This window comes from Dendrobates tinctorius, unplaced genomic scaffold (genome assembly GCF_039654945.1).
Source record: "Dendrobates tinctorius isolate UK_male_01 unplaced genomic scaffold, ASM3965494v1 ptg000158l, whole genome shotgun sequence".
Classification (NCBI taxonomy): Eukaryota; Metazoa; Chordata; class Amphibia; order Anura; family Dendrobatidae; genus Dendrobates; species Dendrobates tinctorius.
This window is the reverse complement of record NW_027361825.1, coordinates 26605361-26623444: the sequence shown is the minus strand read 5'-3', so window position 1 is coordinate 26623444 and position 18084 is coordinate 26605361. Positions and strand designations below refer to the sequence as shown.

Sequence of the window (18084 nt, the reverse complement as noted above, 5' to 3'; positions counted from 1 at the left end):
TGAGAGTCCTCTTTTTGAATTCAAGATTTAGTGTGATGGGATAGTATTGAGCGTGATATCATATGTCTCCACTCAGTGGAGAGCAACAGGACCACACAGCTATCACTTGCAGTCACAATGCCTTTCCTGTGTTTTACTCACCTCTTTCACTTTTCGTAGAATATTTATCCATTTGCTGAGAAAAAATCATGAGAAAAGTAAGAATTAATCATAATACTGTACTTAAAGCAATAGCACAAAAATGCGTGAATCATGGAGGGGGCGATACAGGAATTATTAAGACCCCATAGTAAGGGATGCTGCACCTGCACCTCTATTTTTATGTTTCATTTGGGGTGCAATGATTTCTATAATAGATGTTCTACCCAAAGCAGTCCCCATATAGACATACCAGAATGTAGAAAGCCGGTATTTGGTTTTACCTACAAAAAGACCTTAGTGGTTTCGTCGTATCTAAGCCTTATAGCCTCTGTAGTTATCGTACGTCCATGGACTCAAGGAGCGGACCGTCAAATAATTATGCCCATAATCGTGTTGGATTTTCAGATTCAATACATCATGACATTCTGTTTTAAGTGTGTTCAAAAATGTAAATGGATCACAGATGGTTACAATCACAAATAAAATATATTTAGTAGTTAGAGTATAATTTATAATCAAACTCGATTTGGCCTTGCTTTCTGAAAATCATAGCTGCCAACTCTTCTAGAAGAAAGTCAGGGAGGCTGGCTAAAAACAAGAGTTGGAAAATCTCCTCGGCAAGGTGGAGGCATGGAAGAGATGTGCAGGGGTATGGTTGAAAAAAATTGTGTGGCTACTAGGAAAAAAAAATTCACAGTCACTACCCGACAAGTGTTACCTTAAAAGTTTGCAAGGGTGATAAAGCTGGAACCTTTCTAGTCTAAACCAAAGATGTTTAACCGGGCACCGTTCTCCGATGCTGGCACCAGTGGTCATGTAACCATCAGTATGTGATTTGCATACATGCAGTCACATACCAACTAGACATGCATAGCCTCACTCAGTGTAACTGCATTGAGTGAGGCCAGAAACATCTAGTTGGAATGTGACCGGAAGTAAGCAAATCGCATACTTGTTTTCACGCACCCGTCCGCTCCAGCAGCAGAGAAACCTAACAGTGCGCAGTACGTAAGTTGTGAGGATTCACACACATCTGCTAGTCTACTAGACTGCCGACTAGCAGGGCCGGCTCCAGGTTTTCTTGGGCCCAGTGCAAAAGAGCCTCAGTGGGCCCCTTTAATACATAACATGTTTCATGATGCACAGATACGGCAGCGATATATTCAGTTGAAACCAGAAGTTTGCATACACTATATAAAAAGACACATCTGCATGTTTTTCTTAATATCTGATATGAAATCAGAATAAACCTTTCCCATTTTAGATCAATTAGGATTACCATAATTATTAATATTTGCCAAATACCATAATAATGATAGAGAGAGAGAATGTTTTAAGGCTTTTTTATTACTTACTGCAAATTCAAAAATTTCCATACATTTCATTAGTATTTGGTATCATTGCCCTTAACCTGAATGACTTGGGTGAAACATTTGGGATATCCTTCCACAAGCGTCTCACAATATTTTGTCAGAATTTGGGCCCACTCCTCCTGACAAAACTGATGTAACTGATCCAGGTTTGTCGGTCGCCTTGCTCGCACTGGACTTTTCAGCTTTGCCCATAAATTGTCAATAGGATTGAGATCAGGGCTTTGTGATGGCCACTCCAAAACACTGACTTTGTCATTCTTAAACCACTTTATTACCATTTTGGCAGTATGTTTTGGGTCATTGTCCATTTGGAATACCCATTTCAACCCAAGCTTTAACTTCCTGGCTGATGTCTTGAGATGTTGCTTCAGTATTGCCACATAATTTTACTAATCCTTCCTGCAGCAAAACAACCTCACACAACCTTACAATGTGATGCTGTGTCCCCCATGTTTCACACATGGGATAGTGCTCCTAGGTTTTCAAGCTTCTCCCTTTTTCCTCCAAACATAATGAGGGTCGTTATGCCTAAAACGTTCAATTTTAGCTTCATCAGACCACAGGACTTCTCCAAAAATTAAGGTTTTTGTTCCTGTGTGCATTTTCAAACATTAATCTGGCTTTTTTATGTTGCTTTTGGAGTAATGGCTTCTTCCTAGCAGAGTGACCTTTCAGCCCATGTTGATGATTTCTTGAGACATTCCCATGATGCTACACAAAGAAGCAGTGTTTCTCTTTATATAATGTACTAGCTGAAGAGTCCGGCATTGCCTGGGCATAGTAACCAACTGAGGTTAGTTATAACAAATTATAATGATTATATTGCACATAAAAACATTTCACATCATATATTCAACACTACAGACTTGCAACACAAATTAAGTAAATGATTACCCAAGTATTGATAGTATTTTAGTTTCAACTCATTCAAGAGCCTTGTGACAAACAACATTTTTGGTTTTTCCTTTCGGTGCAAAGATCAGCAGATTTTTGGCAGTTCCAACTCTTGAACAGTCCACGTAAAGTTGACCATGACAAAAGCATGGAGATTGCAAATCAATCCCTACTACTTTCAAGGACTGTCCCTGAGCATTGTTAATGGACATTGCAAATAGCAGTTGAACTGGAAACTGGAGGCGTTTAAAATCAAAAAACAAATCAGATGGAATGAGTGGAATTCTTGGAATGAAAGTGGCCTCTCCTTTGGCACATCCTGTTTCTGAGCTGTGTATCTAAACCTATCGTGTGTGATAATGTCTGCTGACTAGTGTTGAGCATTCTGATACTGCAATATCGGGTATCGGACGATATTCGCGGTATCGGAGTTCCGATACCGAGTTCCGATACTTTTAGAATATTGAATACCGGAATCGGAAGTTCCCATAATGCAATGAGCCAGTTTGATTTTATTCAGCCAATGAGGAATCCTAAGAAGTGTGGGCACATGTGATGCATGTTAGGCATGTTAACTAATGGCATGGCTGTGATTGGCTGCTGAAATGATGTCATGATGCACTATGAAAGCCGCTGCCGCCATTTTGGGTTCACTCTGCTGTGAATTTACTTAGGGACAGGACGCTGTTGTTCTGACTCTGAGGGACAGTTTGAGCTAGCGATTTGCTTTATTGTGCTTTACCCAGGCTACTTTAGCAACCGCTGTGTGAGAAGCTTTCTTTTGCCTTGCAGCGCTGTTCACGGCTGTCTGCGAGGTCTCTGTGTGTGAGTGCAGCTCACGCTGTAGTGTGTTCTGCAGCCACCTCCAGTTGTAGTCCCCTCAGTGTGCGTCACTGCCTCATACATTGTCCTTTTTTGCATTAGTGCTGCTCATTTTTCCAGATTTCTCCTATTAGTGTGGGTCCATCTGTATCCAGCTAGAATATTTGCAAACACTATATAGGACATAACCATAGTAAGGATAAAAATCCCATTAAGGTAAATATAGCAATCCTTTAATAACCAAAGGGAACATCTAACAGGATTAGATAAAGGATAAATATACAAGGATAATCGCAAAAAATATAATAATCACAGAGAAAAAGGGGCGATCAAACAAATCCAAAAAGACTAGGTGTATATGAAACATATAAAATGAATCTTTATTAGGATAAGAGCAGGAAAACAGGACAGGGAATAGAGTCAAAAATTGACCATGGCAGCACGCAGGCGACCAAGTGGGGTATACACGGAGTACAAAGGCCAAATAGGAACACAGGTACCAAATATATGACTATGATGACATAATTAAAAACATAATGTACCAGTTCCAAGAAAAACCATGATGCAACCAAACAGGATAGATAGATAGGTATAAATATTGTAAACAGATGTTCAATAAAAATCTTGTTACCTGTTTGGATAATGTGTGGCGGTCCACCCCAGTACAACCCCCCCAACGCACGTTTCGGCAGATGGCTTGTCTCAAGGGGTAAAGGGAAAAGGAAAGTGAAAGATATTTAAGACAGAGTCGACCAATCAGCTTGAAAGATCAAGCCCATGTGATAATTCACCAATAATACATGCATACCAAGGTTCCACCCAGTAATGGCATCCGTTGTCATGGCTACAAACCGTCAGGCCTCTGTAAAATATACTAATGATCTGGAACTTAACAGGTAAGCCACTTAAAGAAGAATAACAATCAATAAATACCACTAAATTTTATTACTATAATGAAGATCGCTGCCTGAATGCAGGAAAACTACCGCATTAGTCCTATACTTGTGGCGTGTCATAGCCTGTGCCACGTCCAGTTGAGATGACGTTATCGTTAGTAGAGTCACGTGAGTCACACTGACTCACAACTTGCGCCCCGTCCAATGCATATGACGACATCAACGGCGCGGTCACAAGACCATCATCTCATCTCACGGCATCAACGTGACGTCACCACTGTGACTTCCCACGGACTGAAGATGCCGAAAGACGCCCGGTGTGAGGGAAACAGCGGCGCGCGCGCACGTACAGAGTGAGCGCCGGTCGTTAGCCTAAAACAGTGGCAGATTTGGTATAAGATAGTAATCATAGAAAGAGCAATGAATGAGGTGCACACATAAATAACCCACATAGATAATATTAATCATGTCCATAAGGACAGTAAAACGTGGGGAAAAAATTAATCAACTAAAAACAATAGTACATCTACAACAAAGCAGCATATAGTGTAACAATTATTAATATGGGGAAATATTAATACTTAAACTCCTATGATGATACAGTAAGAGGAAAATAAAAATATAAACATCCCCTCATAGTACATATCAACTAGCAAAGCAAAAACTCAACAAGCCATATAATACATTAAATATCCAGTATGATTATATTAAGAAAACACCATAGCAAGGTATAAAAATATATATTCCGTCACTGTATTGAGCACATTTCATAGTAAAAATTGCCATATTCATCCTCTTCACATGTTGATATGCCGATGAAGAGATCTAATCACCCAAGGAGATAAATCAACAAAGATGTCCAGCCGAAGGAACCCTGATACACAAGATTGACAAAGGAAGACTCTGGAAAATTAAAAACAAACATTAGAACTAAAATATAAAAACAAAGAGTACGCCGCAAGCTACACACGATCAAATAGATAGGCGAACCACAATATATTTATATATGTATAAATTTAAAGAAAAGGAGCAAAACTGATAGCCTCGTTCAATCCCTTCGGATATACAGTATCTAACAACCATATCCATCTTGTTTCACGTTGCAAAAGTCTCTGGGTTAGATTGCCACCACGGACTCCCGGATTGAGACTATCAATAACGCAAACCCGTAGTAGCGAACCGTCGCAACCATGTTTAAGTTTGAAATGTCGGGGTATTGTCCTAAGTGTGGCCGGGTCCTCATGGCCAGCTGCTGCCTGTATGCCCAACACGTGCTCACGGACACGTGTCTTCAATTGCCGTGTAGTCATGCCGATATATATCAGGTTACACGGACATAACGCAAAATATATGACATACCGTGAAGTACACGGTATGCGATTACGAATATTAAATGTCCGAGTCCCTGATGAATTGAAGAACGTGTCCGTTCGCTCGACGTTGGGACAGGCGACACAGCGGCCACAGGGAGCACAGCCACACCCAGGACGACCCAAACTCAGAAAGCTTTGTTTGGATTCAGGTTGATAGTGACTGTGAACTAAATAATCCTTAAGATTCATTGAACGGCGAATGGTAACGCTTGGTTTTGACGAAACAAGTTGGTTAAGAATAGGGTCAGTCTGAAGGCTATGACACACCACAAGTATAGGACTAATGCGGTAGTTTTCCTGCATTCAGGCAGCGATCTTCATTATAGTAATAAAATTTAGTGGTATTTATTGATTGTTAATCTTCTTTAAGTGGCTTACCTGTTAAGATCCAGATCATTAGTATATTTTACAGAGGCCTGACGGTTTGTAGCCATGACAACGAATGCCATTACTGGGTGGAACCTTGGTATGCATGTATTATTGGTGAATGATCACATGGGCTTGATCTTTCAAGCTGATTGGTCGACTCTGTCTTAAATATCCTTCACTTCCCTTTTCCCTTTACCCCTTTAGAAAGGCCATCTGCCGAAACGTGCGTTGGGGGGGGGTTGTACTGGGGTGGACCGCCACACATTATCCAAACAGGTAACAAGATTTTTATTGAACATCTGTTTACAATATTTATATCTATCTATCTATCTATCTATCTATCTATCTATCTATCTATCTATCTATCTATCCTGTTTGGTTGCATCATGGTTTTTCTTGGAACTGGTACATTATGTTTTTAATTATGTCATCATAGTCATATGTTTGGTACCTGTGTTCCTATTTGGTCTTTGTACTCCGTGTATACCCCACTTGGTCGCCTGCGTGCTGCCATGGTCAATTTTTGACTCTATTCCCTGTCCTGTTTTCCTGCTCTTATCCTAATAAAGATTCATTTTATATATGTTTCATATACACCTAGTCTTTTTGGATTTGTTTGATCGCCCCTTTTTCTCTGTGATTAAAACACTATATAGGAGTAGATAGAGGAGCCTTTCTGCTGGCTTGTGTCCTGCAGCCCCAGCCAGATTAGTATTCGCTTATTTTTTGGAGCCTCATCTATTGCATTGTAGGTTACCTTCCTGCATTGTAATAGCTACAAAAAGTTTGTGATACTATCGGTTTTACATCTTTGGGCACATCCAGTGTCTTTTTGTGAGAAAAAAAAAGTTAATAAAGTTCACCAAACACTCCACTTTACAGTTGTGTAGGCCACATTAGCTCATATTAAAATCTAGTCCACACTTCATAAAATTAGTGTTTTTTATACCTGTTAGGCCTGTTTCACACTTCCGTTTTTGACCATCAGTCAAAATCCGCCGTTTTTGCAAAAAACGGATCCGCCATTTTTTTGGCGGATCCGTTTTTTCCCCGTCGATTTGCATTACCGGCGGATCTTGACGGATGGCCATCCATTGGATCTGTTTTTTTGCGGATCCGTCAATTTTTTTTGTGTCCGCCGAGATGCCTGGACGGACCATGTAACGTTTTTTGTGCTGAAGGATCCACATTTTTATAGTGCGCATGCCCGGAGGAATGAAGTCAGGTGGAAATTTAACCCTGAAATCATTCTCTCTCTCTCTCTCTCTCTCTCTCTCTCTCTCTCCTTCCTGGGCAGTGGTTCCATTAAAATTCTTCATTCAGCGGATCCGTCAAAAAAAAAAAAACGGTCCGGTGGCATCCGTTCACATCAGTTAACTACGGATCCGCTTTCCGCCATTTTGGCGGATTTTAACTGACACAAAAAAACTGATGTGTGAAACAGGCCTTAGCAGCTGTTCAGGAATAAGCACACTAAACCCTTAGTACTTTTATGCCTATCTTTATCAGACTACCAAGATGAAGAAGGCAGGGAGTAAGGCACATGGGCGTGGAGTTTCTGCAGGGAGAGGACGTGGGGATTCTGTGCCTGCTGCGGGCACCAGTGACTCAGCATCCCCCAGTTTTACCAGGGAACAGTCCTTTATGCGCAGCTTTGTAGGAGCTCGCTGGACCCCACTGCTGCGGGACAAACAAATTGAAGCTGTTGTCGGATGGATGCCACTTTCTGGTGCGTACTGTGCTGTCGAGACTACCCAGGAGAAGCAGTCGTTTGAAGAGGGTAGTGTAGATGATGAGGTCCTTGACCCATCATGGCATGAGCTACAGGAAGGTGGTGGGAGCACCTCTGAGGAAGAGATTCCCCGAACGACCAAAAAAGGAGGGAGAGGTAGGGGGCAGACTCGGTTGCCTGTAGCCTCCACTTCGGCACCCATTAGGAGCATGCCTCTTCCAAAACCCAAAACGGGCGCTTCCAAGACTTGCAGTGCCTGGTTCTTTTTTGACACAGTTGCAGATGACATTTGCTTTGTCAAATGCAAGCTGTGTAATCAAAAAGTGAAAAGAGGGAAAAGTGTCAGCAACCTCAATACCACAAATATGTGGAAATATGTGCGGACCAAGCACGTGGTGGAGTTACAAAGACACACTGAAGACCTAGGCCAACCTACAGCGCCACCTACCACCTCTTCAGCTCGTATTGTAGCCTCTTCCTCCAGCTCACACACAGCTGGTTCGGCTTCCTCACAGGATCGCCATGGAAGAACCTCTGGCACTGTTGTACAGAGACACAGTGTCAATCCACCCACAGCACCACGTTCCCTGTCATCCTCACACTCCCAGGCCAGTCTACAGCCATCGGTAGCACAGGCATGGGAGAAAAGGCGCCCATACTCAGCAAACCACCCCTGAGCACAGGCTCTGAATGCTGGCATTGCAAAACTACTGTCCCTTGAGATGCTCTCATTCAGGCTGGTGGAGACTGACACCTTCCGTAACTTCATGGCATTGGCAGTCCCACAATACAACGTGCCCAGCCGCTTTTATTTCAGCAGGCAAACCGTCCCTGCCCTGTAAAAGCATGTGAAGGGAAAAACTAAACATGCGCTACTAAACACCGTCAGTAGCAAGGTCCACCTGACCACCGATGCATGGACCAGTAACCATGGACAGGGACGATATCTTTCCCTCACTGCCCATTGGGTAAATGTTGTGGAGCCGGGTACAGATCTTGAGAGTGGCGCTGTACGTGTTCTGCCAACTCCAAGGATTGCAAGAATCCAGTCTGCACACATTGACTCCTCCTCATACTCCAGTTCCTCAGAATCAGCGCTGCAGGAGCCTGTTACGACCGATATGAGCACAGCCGTGGCCAAACGTCAACAGGCCGTATTGAAATTAATTTCTTTGGGGAATTGAAGCCACACAGCGCAGGAGCTCTGGAATGCCATCAAACAGGAGAGCGACGTTTGGTTTGTGCCAGTGAATCTCCAGCCAGGCATGGTAGTGTATGACAATGGCTGAAATCTGGAGGCAACCTCTGGGCCTAGGCAACCTCACTCACATCCCATGTCTGGCACATGTGCTCAACTTGGACGTGCAGGTTTTTTGAGGGATTATCCGGATCTTGATGCACTGCTGCACAAGGTCCGCATAGAGTGCGCTCACTTGCGGTGTTCCAGCATGGCAAGATCACGCATTGCAGCTCTGCAGCGCTGATTCCGCCTTCCGAAACATCGCATCATATGTGACCTACACACCAGGTGGAATTCAACGTTACATATGTTGGAGAGGTTGTGTGAGCAGCAGGCAGCAGTAATGGAGTACCAGCTGCATCAGGCGCAAACAAGTCGCACTGTTCGCCGTTCACACTTCACCACCACTGAGTGGGCCTCTATGAAGGACATCTGTCACGTTTTGCGTGCCTTTGATGATTCCACGCGGATGGCGAGTGCAGATAATGCACTAGTCAGCATGACTATCCCCCTTATCTGCCTGCTTAAAAAAACATTGCAAGCACTAAGGGAGGAGGTTGTGGAAGAGGTGGAGGGTGAGGAGTCACAAATGCCATCTGCTTCTGGACAGTCTGCGCAACATGGTTCCTCACAAAGGCCTAGGCAGGGGATACTGTGAGGAGGAGGATGAGGAGGAGTCAATGGAGGAGGAAGATAACTGTCCAGAGAAGGGAGGTACACAATGCTCTAGTAGTCAGTATGTAGAGTGAGGGTGGGGTGATGCAGAGCAGGCAGAGATGACGCCCCAAGCAGGGGACAGCGTTTCTTGGCCAGTTGGCAGTCTGCAGCACCTGATTGAATACATGCTGCAGTGCCTGAGAAATGACCGCCGCATCGCCCACATTCTCAACACGGCTGATAATTGGGTGTACACCCTCCTAGATCCTTGCTACCGGGACAACTTACAAAGCCTCATAACACCGTTGAACCGGGAGCGTAAAATGAGGGAGTACCAAGACACACTGGTGCATTGCATCATGTTCTCCTTTCCACCAGAGAGCAGTGCTGCTAGTGCTTTACAAAGCAGCTTAGTGCGTCGAGGCAGTGGAGGAAGCTCTGCACAAAGAGGGAGCAGAAGCAGCGCCTCAGCACAAGGCAAGACCAGTATGGCCCAAATGTGGCAAAGTTTTGTGTCCCTGCCACAAATGTTTACACCATCACAGACGGCTCCAGTCAGCAGGAGGCAACGTTTCCGGCAGATGGTGACAGACTACATGTCTTGCCCTCTCAGTGTTCTCCCACACGGCTCTTCCCTCTTCAAGTTTTGGGTCTCTAAGCTGGATACATGGCCAGAGCTTAGCCAATATGCATTGGAGGTGCTGGCTTGCCCTGCTGCTAGTGTATTATCGGAACGCGTCTTTAGTGCCGAAGGTGGTGTACTAACAGACCGTCGCATGCGACTATCCTCCGATAATGTTGACCGGCTTACTTTTCTGAAAATGATCAAGGCCTGGATCTCGCAGGAATTTGCTAGTCCTCTTCCAGATTAAATAATTGGTTGGCAACAGTATCCAGGTCTCCTGTTGTGTTCATGTTTCTACCATCTGAACTGTAATCCCTGGGCTCCAACACCGCCAGTTGCTGCTCAGAAGTGCCGTCTGCACAGTCAACACTTGCTCCTGTGTAATTGGGGTTCAGTAACGATAGCTGATCCCCTGCTGTGTGTCCGGCAATTTCGCCTGCTCTGTTCACTTTCACACTACTACAGATATTAAACTTGCTCCAATTAGGCCTCTGACTACACTCTGTTTCTACTGTAATCCCCGGGCTCCAACACCACCAGTTGCTGCTCAGAAGTGTATTTGGCACAGGTACTCCCTCCTGCCCAGCCTGGTTCCAGCACGCCAGCTGTTTCCGGGTAGTGTCAACGTCACTTTGCCTCCAATACGTTGTCCTGTTGTGTTGCGGTCGGGTTAGCCGACTCTATGGTGCCTGCAGTTTAGGTGCTTCCTATGTGGGCTGCGGGATCTGGCAATGAAGGCTGGCTCCGTAGTGCCAATAGGACAAGCTCCCGCTGTAGGACTGTGGGTTTCGGTAACTCCGGCTGGTTCGCGGCCTTGCAACTTTTTTTTTCATGTGTACCTTCTGCTGCCTATCTGAGTTCCAGTACCATTAGCTGGTTCTTTGGAAGTCAATCTTGAATATGTCCCCCTGGGCTCCAGTAACGTCAGCTGGTTCCAGGCAGACCCTTTGGCTTAGGTGCCTCCTTTTCGGTATCCGAGTTCCACCAATGTCTGCTGGTCCTTGGTAGTGCTTTCTGGCACAGGTACCTCCTGCTTAGTAACCGGGTTCCAGTACCATCAGCTGGTCCTTGGTAGTTCCATTGGCTCTTGTACCTTCGGCTACCCATCCAGGTTCCAGTACCGTCAGCTGGGTCTCAGCAGTTCCTCAGCCTTCTGCTACATTTCCAAGTTCAAGCTTTTTGAAATGGTTTTTGGTAATCACTCTGGATCTCCCTGACAACAACCCTAAAGATGACCCTGAAGACCACCCCGAAGAAGACGACGACCCTGAAGACCACCCCGAAGAAGACCAAGAAGATGACTCTGAAGAAGATGACCAAGAGGACAAAGAACAAGAAGACAACCACCAAGATACAGAAGAACAAGAGACAGAAGACCAAGAAGCAGAAGAACAAGAAGCTGCAGAACAAAAAGCAGAAGAACATTAAGCATAAGACTAAAAATCAGAGCAAAACATATCATCTAAATTATAAGCAGAAGAAGACTAAGCAGTGTATGGGGGTGAGTCCGTTACTCCTCGTGGTGCCCCTGGAAAATACCTGCTGCTGCAGGCAAAACTAAACGCGGACAAATCCTGTTGTAAATCTTTTGTGACAGGCAGAACGGAAGGTGTAATCTTCAAACTTTTATATATAACAACTACAGGAATGCCTGTCACAAATAAGAATATGATGAAGAAGAAGAAGATGAAGACATACAATATAAAGAAGAATAATAGCTGAATAAGAAGAATGTAAAAAAAAAAGAATAATAGGAAGAAGGTGAAGAAGAAGAAGAAGATGAATAAGGTGAAGAAGAAGTTGATGAAAAAGATGCTGCTGCTGAGGATGATGAAGGACAAAGTGTGGGAGAAGTAAAAAAGAAGGTGAAGAGCATGGAAGTAGTGTATCTAATCCTATCGTATGTTACTGACTGCTCAGCCGTGTATCTAATCCTATACTGTGTGATACTGACTTCTGAGCAGTGTATCTAATGCTATCCTGTGTGATACCGTCTACTGAGCCGTGTATCTAACCGTATCCTGTGTGATACTGACTGCTGAGCTGTGTACCTAATCCTATCATTTGTGTTACTGACTGCTCAGACGTGTATCTAATCCTATCCTGTGTGATACTGACTGCTGAGCCGTGTATCTAATCCTATTATGTGTGATACTGTCTGCTGAGCCGTGTATCTATTCCTATCCTGTGTGATACTGACTACTGAGCCATGTGTCTAATCCTCTCCTGTGTGATACTGACTGCTGAGCTGAGTATCTAATCCTATCCTGTGTGATACTGGACTTCCCCTGCAGTCTGTGTCAGAGGGTGGTCTGTGTTGTTACTGTAATAAATTGTGTTATTTCCAGCTTTACAGAAGGACGATAACACCATGGAAATGATAAGAATAATAGGCAAAATTGTTTGGTGAATTGGAACACGCGGGGTTAAAATTTCGCCTCACAGCATAGCTTATGACGCTCTTGGGGTCCAGACGTGTGACTCTGCAAAATTTTGTGGCTGTAGCTGCGACGGTGCACATGCCAATCCCGGACATACATGCATACATACACTTTTTCCCCATTATGTACTTAGGGGCAAAATTGTTTGGTGAATTGGAACGTGCGGGGTTAAAATTTCGCCTCACAACATAGCCTATGACGCTCTCGGGGTCCAAACGTGTGACTGCAAAATTTTGTGGCTGTAGCTGCGACGGTGCAGATGCCAATCCCGGACATATGATACAGGAAAGATGTAAATGTTTATATTTATGTTTCTCCCTCTCCCATATTGATAGTTCTGCTTCACGTCACTTGTCTTATCTATTGCATTTTTTCTAGGCTGTATTGTGCATAAATATGTGACTTCAGATTTTGTATTAGTCTAGCCTGATGAAGAGACCTGAGTAGTCTCGAAAGCTTGCAATGTGTTACCATCTTTTCAGTTAGCCATTAAAAGGTATCAACTACTGAGGACTCTCAATCCTGAATATTTTTCAATTCCGGACATATACACATACATACATACAAACATACACACACACTGAGCTTTATATATTAGATGTAAGCTTCTGATTTTAACTGTAGGCATAGTATAATGCCAAAGATTTTACTTATTTCTTACATTAAATGATTGATAGCTATTGTAAATTCTACAAAAGCTTAGAAACCGGTGAATCCTTGCAGCACACAGTGTGTGCCATAGATAGATTCAAAAGTCTGCAGTCACACAGAGTGACTGTAGACTTTCCACTTTAAACGGGACAGTATAGTCCTCCATACAGTAATATGTGCACCACATAGTCGTACATTCAGTTTTATGGGCACTAAATAGTACTCCATACAGAATTGTTGGCACCACATAGCCCTCCATACTGTATTAAGGACACGACATAGCCCTCCATACAGTATTATGGGCACCACATAATCCTCCCTACAATATAATAGGTCCAACATATTGCTCCACATAGTATAATGGGCCCCATATAGTGCTACATACAGTATAACGGGACCCATATATTGCTCCATACAATTTAATAAGTCCCATATATTTCTCAATACAGTATAATAGATCCCAAATAGTGCTCCATACAGTATAATATGTTATGATGAGTCACCGAAGGAGGAAAAAACAAAATACCAGCTAAATCCAGAAAAACCAGAGAGGTTGGCAGCTATCGGATTGCAGACCCCTGAACCTATCCACAACAACTAGCAGTAGCCGTGGGGGGTTCCTACAGTGCCCTAGACCCCTCGATCACAGCCGGAGAGCTACATAGCCTAAAGACAGAAAGGGGAAAAACTAAACTGCCCCAGAGCAGACCCCAAAGCAATAGGCAGCCCCCAACATATAATGACGGTGAAGCAAGATGAAAACACTAACACAGATAGAAAGATAGGTTGAGCAAATGATGGGGCCCAAGCTAACTACACAGGACAGGATAGGAAAGCTGCTGTCTGCCATCCGCAAAAACCCTATCAAAATGAGCCAACCGACTGATAGGAAAAACAGGCCCTGATGTCGCTAGGCTCCAAAAGACTATATCAGCACTCAGGTATATTCTGAAGACAGAGCAAAACATCAACAGATCAGAGACAAAAATGGAATTCAGCTCACCCCCGGCCAGGGATGGCAGAACTCCCAAAAAACAAGGCAAAACAAAAACAAAACTGAAGAGTACAAAGCAGAGCAGAAAAACTTAGCTTTGAGACGCAGGAATCAGACTGGTCTCCAAGAATCCAGCAGGAAAATCACCAGCCAGGAAGAAGGGCGTCGGCAGCCTTATATCCAGTCCTCAATTCCAGCCACCCAGTTATCATCTAGCTGCCCAGGTGTTTGGTAATCAGTCTCACTACCTTCCTTCACAAGAGGAGGGAGTTCATCAGACCTCAATAGTGATGGGAAAAATGAACTCACAACAGTACCTCCCCCTTGAGGAGGGGTCACCGAACCCTCAGCCATGCCACCAGGGCGATCCGGGTGAGCCCGATGAAAGGCACGCACCAATCTTTCAGCATGAATATCAGAGGCAGAGACCCAGGAATTATCCTCCTGACCATAACCCTTCCACTTAACCAAATACTGGAGTCTCCGTCTAGCCAGACGGGAATCCAGTATCTTCTCTACCTCATATTCCATGTTACCTTCAACCAATATAGGGTCAGGAGGTGCCACCACAGGAACTACTGGTTCAACAAACCTCTTCAACAAGGACTTATGAAACACATTATGAATTTTAAAAGTGACAGGAAGAGCCAACCGAAAAGAGACCGGATTAATAATCTCCAAAATCTTGTAAGGTCCAATAAATCTAGGCTTAAACTTAGGAGAAGCCACCTTCATAGCGATATTTTTTGATGACAACCAAACCATATCACCCACCTTAAACTGGGGACCAACGGTCCTACGCCGGTTGGAAAACCGCTGGGCCTTTTCCTGGGAGAGAGACAACTTATCCACTACTTGGTCCCAGATCTGGTGCATTCTCTCCACCACAGTGTCAACACCTGGGCAGGCAGAAGGCTCCACCTGCCCTGAAGAAAATCGAGGGTGAAAACCAAAGTTACAAAAAAAAGGTGACATCAAAGTGGCAGAACTAGCTCTATTATTTAAAGCAAATTCGGCCAAGGGCAAAAATGAAACCCAATCATCCTGATCGGCAGAAATAAAACATCTCAAATACGACTCCAAAGTCTGGTTTGCTCTCTCCGTCTGCCCATTGGTCTGAGGGTGAAACGCAGAGGAGAAGGACAACTGAATTCCCAGCTTGGAACAGAAAGTCCTCCAAAATCAAGACACAAACTGAACTCCTCTGTCAGATACAATGTTCTCAGGAATCCCGTGCAAGCGAACCACCTGTTGCAAAAACAAGGGCACCAACTCAGAGGAAGATGGCAACTTAGGGAGTGGTACAAGATGGACCATCGTAGAGAATCTATCACAAATCACACAAAAAACAGTCATTCTCTGAGAGACAGGCATATCAGAGATAAAATCCATTGAAATATGGGTCCATGGCCTCCTGGGTACCGGCAAAGGCATCAACAAGCCACTAGAGCGAGAACAAGGTTTAGACCGGGAGCAAGTCCCACAGGACTGCACAAAATTCCTGACATCACGAGACAAGGCGGGCCACCAAAAAGACCGACTCACCAGATCTCTAGTACCAAAAATACCTGGATGACCAACCAATGCAGAGCAATGAACTTCAGACATCACTCTCTTCCTCCACTGGTCAGGAACATACAACTTTCCACTGGGACAACGCTCAGGTTTGTCCTCCTGAAACTCTACAAGAGCACGTCTCAAATCGGGCGAGATGGCAGAAAGAACTACCCCCTCGCCTAAGATGGTAGCAGGCTTAGTCACAACAGGAGAATCAGCAAGGAAACTCCTAGAGAGGGCGTCTGCCTTGACATTCTTAGTGCCCGGAAGAAAAGAGACCACAAAATCAAAAGGTGTGAAAAACAAGGCCCACCTAGCCTGTCTAGGATTCAAGCGCTTGGCCGACTCTAGGTAAATCAAATTCTTGTGGTCAGTAAGGACCACGACTTGGTGTTTGGCTCCCTCCAACCAATGTCTCCACTCCTCAAATGCCCATTTCATGGCCAACCGTTCCCGATTCCCCACATCATAGTTACATTCGGATGGGGAGAACTTTCGGGAAAATAAAGCACAAGGATTCATTTCAGATGTCACAGGATCTTTTTGGGACAACACCGCTCCTGCACCTATCTCAGAAGCGTCCACCTCCACCTGAAATGGGAGTGACACATCAGGTTGTCGCAAAACCGGAGCAGAAGTGAATCTTCGCTTCAGCTCCTGAAAGGAAGAAACAGCCTCCGGAGACCAATTCAGCACATCAGCACCCTTCCTAGTCAAATCCGTCAATGGCTTGGCAATACCAGAAAAATTAGCTATAAATTTCAGATAAAAATTAGCAAAACCCAAAAACTTCTGGAGGGCCTTCAAAGAAGTGGGCTGAACCCAATCATAAATGGCCTGTACCTTGGCCGGGTCCATTTCAATAGTTGACGGAGACAAAATAAATCCCAAAAATGAAACCCTCTGTACCCCAAAAAGGCATTTCGATCCCTTGACATACAGGGAATTCTCCCTCAAAATCCGGAACACAGTCCGAACATGTTCCACATGAGAGTCCCAATTCTTGGAGATCAAAATATCATCCAGATAGATAATCAAAAATGTATCCACAAAGTCTCGGAATATATCGTTCATGAAGCACTGGAAGACAGAAGGGGCATTAGTGAGCCCAAAAGGCATCACCAGGTACTCAAAATGTCCCTCCGGAGTATTAAACGCCATCTTCCATTCATCCCCATGCTTAATGCGAATAAGATTATACGCCCCCCCTGAGGTCAAGCTTGGTAAACCAGCAAGCACCTTTAACTCTGGAGAATAGATCAGAAATCAGGGGTAACGGATACTGATATTTAACAGTAATTTTGTTGAGGGCACGGTAGTCAATACAAGGCCTTAATGAACCATCCTTTTTAGCCACGAAAAAAAAACAAGCTCTTAAGGGTGAAGAGGATGGTCTAATATGACCCTTCTCCAATGCCTCCTTAATATATGATCGCATAGCCTCGTGCTCGGGTACAGATAAATTGAAAAGCCGACCCTTGGGGAATTTACACCCCGGGTTCAGCTCAATTGCACATAACTCCAATGAGGAGGCAAAGACGCAGACTCATTCTCACTAAATACATCATAAAAGTCAGCCAAATAGTCAGGAACATCATGTGACTGGGGAGAGGTGGAGAAAACAGGAGCATCACTAAGGGCACACCGACAACCCCAACTCATCAATACCCCTCAAAGGGATAGGCGTCCGCAGAGGTGTCATAGGAAATCCACAACGTTTAGCAAAATCCAAGTCCATCAGGTTCAGAGCTGCTCCTGAATCCACAAAAGCCTTGGCGGAAAATGTGGACAGGGAGCAGATCAGAGTAATTGCCAGAAGAAACTTAGGTTGAACACCACCCACAGAAAACGTGTGTGCACAACGTTTCTCTCGTTTAGGGCAGACAGAAATAATATGCGAGGCATCTCCACAAAAAAAACGCAGCCTATTACGCCTTCTGAACTCCTGACGTTGCACCCTAGACAAAACTCTATCACGTTGCATAGGTTCAGACATTTGTTCAACAGGTGGCAACATCTCTCGTGTAGTTTTGCGTTCACGTAAATGCCGATCCACCTGAATGGCTAATGACATAGAATCGTCTAGACCAGAGGAAATCCCACCATAGTATCTTTTACAGTTTCTGACAAACCCTTCCGAAAGAGGGCTGCCAAGGCATCATCATTCCAGGTAGTAAGGACCGCTGTTGTGAGTTCATTTTCCCCTTCGTCACTGAGGTCTGGGGAACTCCCTATTCTGGTAAAGGAAGGTAATGAGCCTGATTATCAGGCACCTGAGTCTAATGAGGATGACTGGCTGAGTGGAGTCACTGACTGGAT

At 44.3% G+C, this 18084-nt stretch overlaps 1 protein-coding gene across 2 annotated transcripts in view; it reads right to left on the bottom strand.

The window, feature by feature from the left end:
- LOC141051998 (uncharacterized) overlaps window positions 1–18084 on the bottom strand; it is a 146214-nt gene that overhangs the window by 8142 nt on the left and 119988 nt on the right. For both annotated transcript variants that reach the window (XM_073549161.1, XM_073549160.1), the window contains exon 3: window positions 142–175. In XM_073549161.1, coding sequence (XP_073405262.1) covers window positions 142–175 — 34 coding nt within the window. The remainder of the gene's footprint in view (window positions 1–141; window positions 176–18084) is intronic.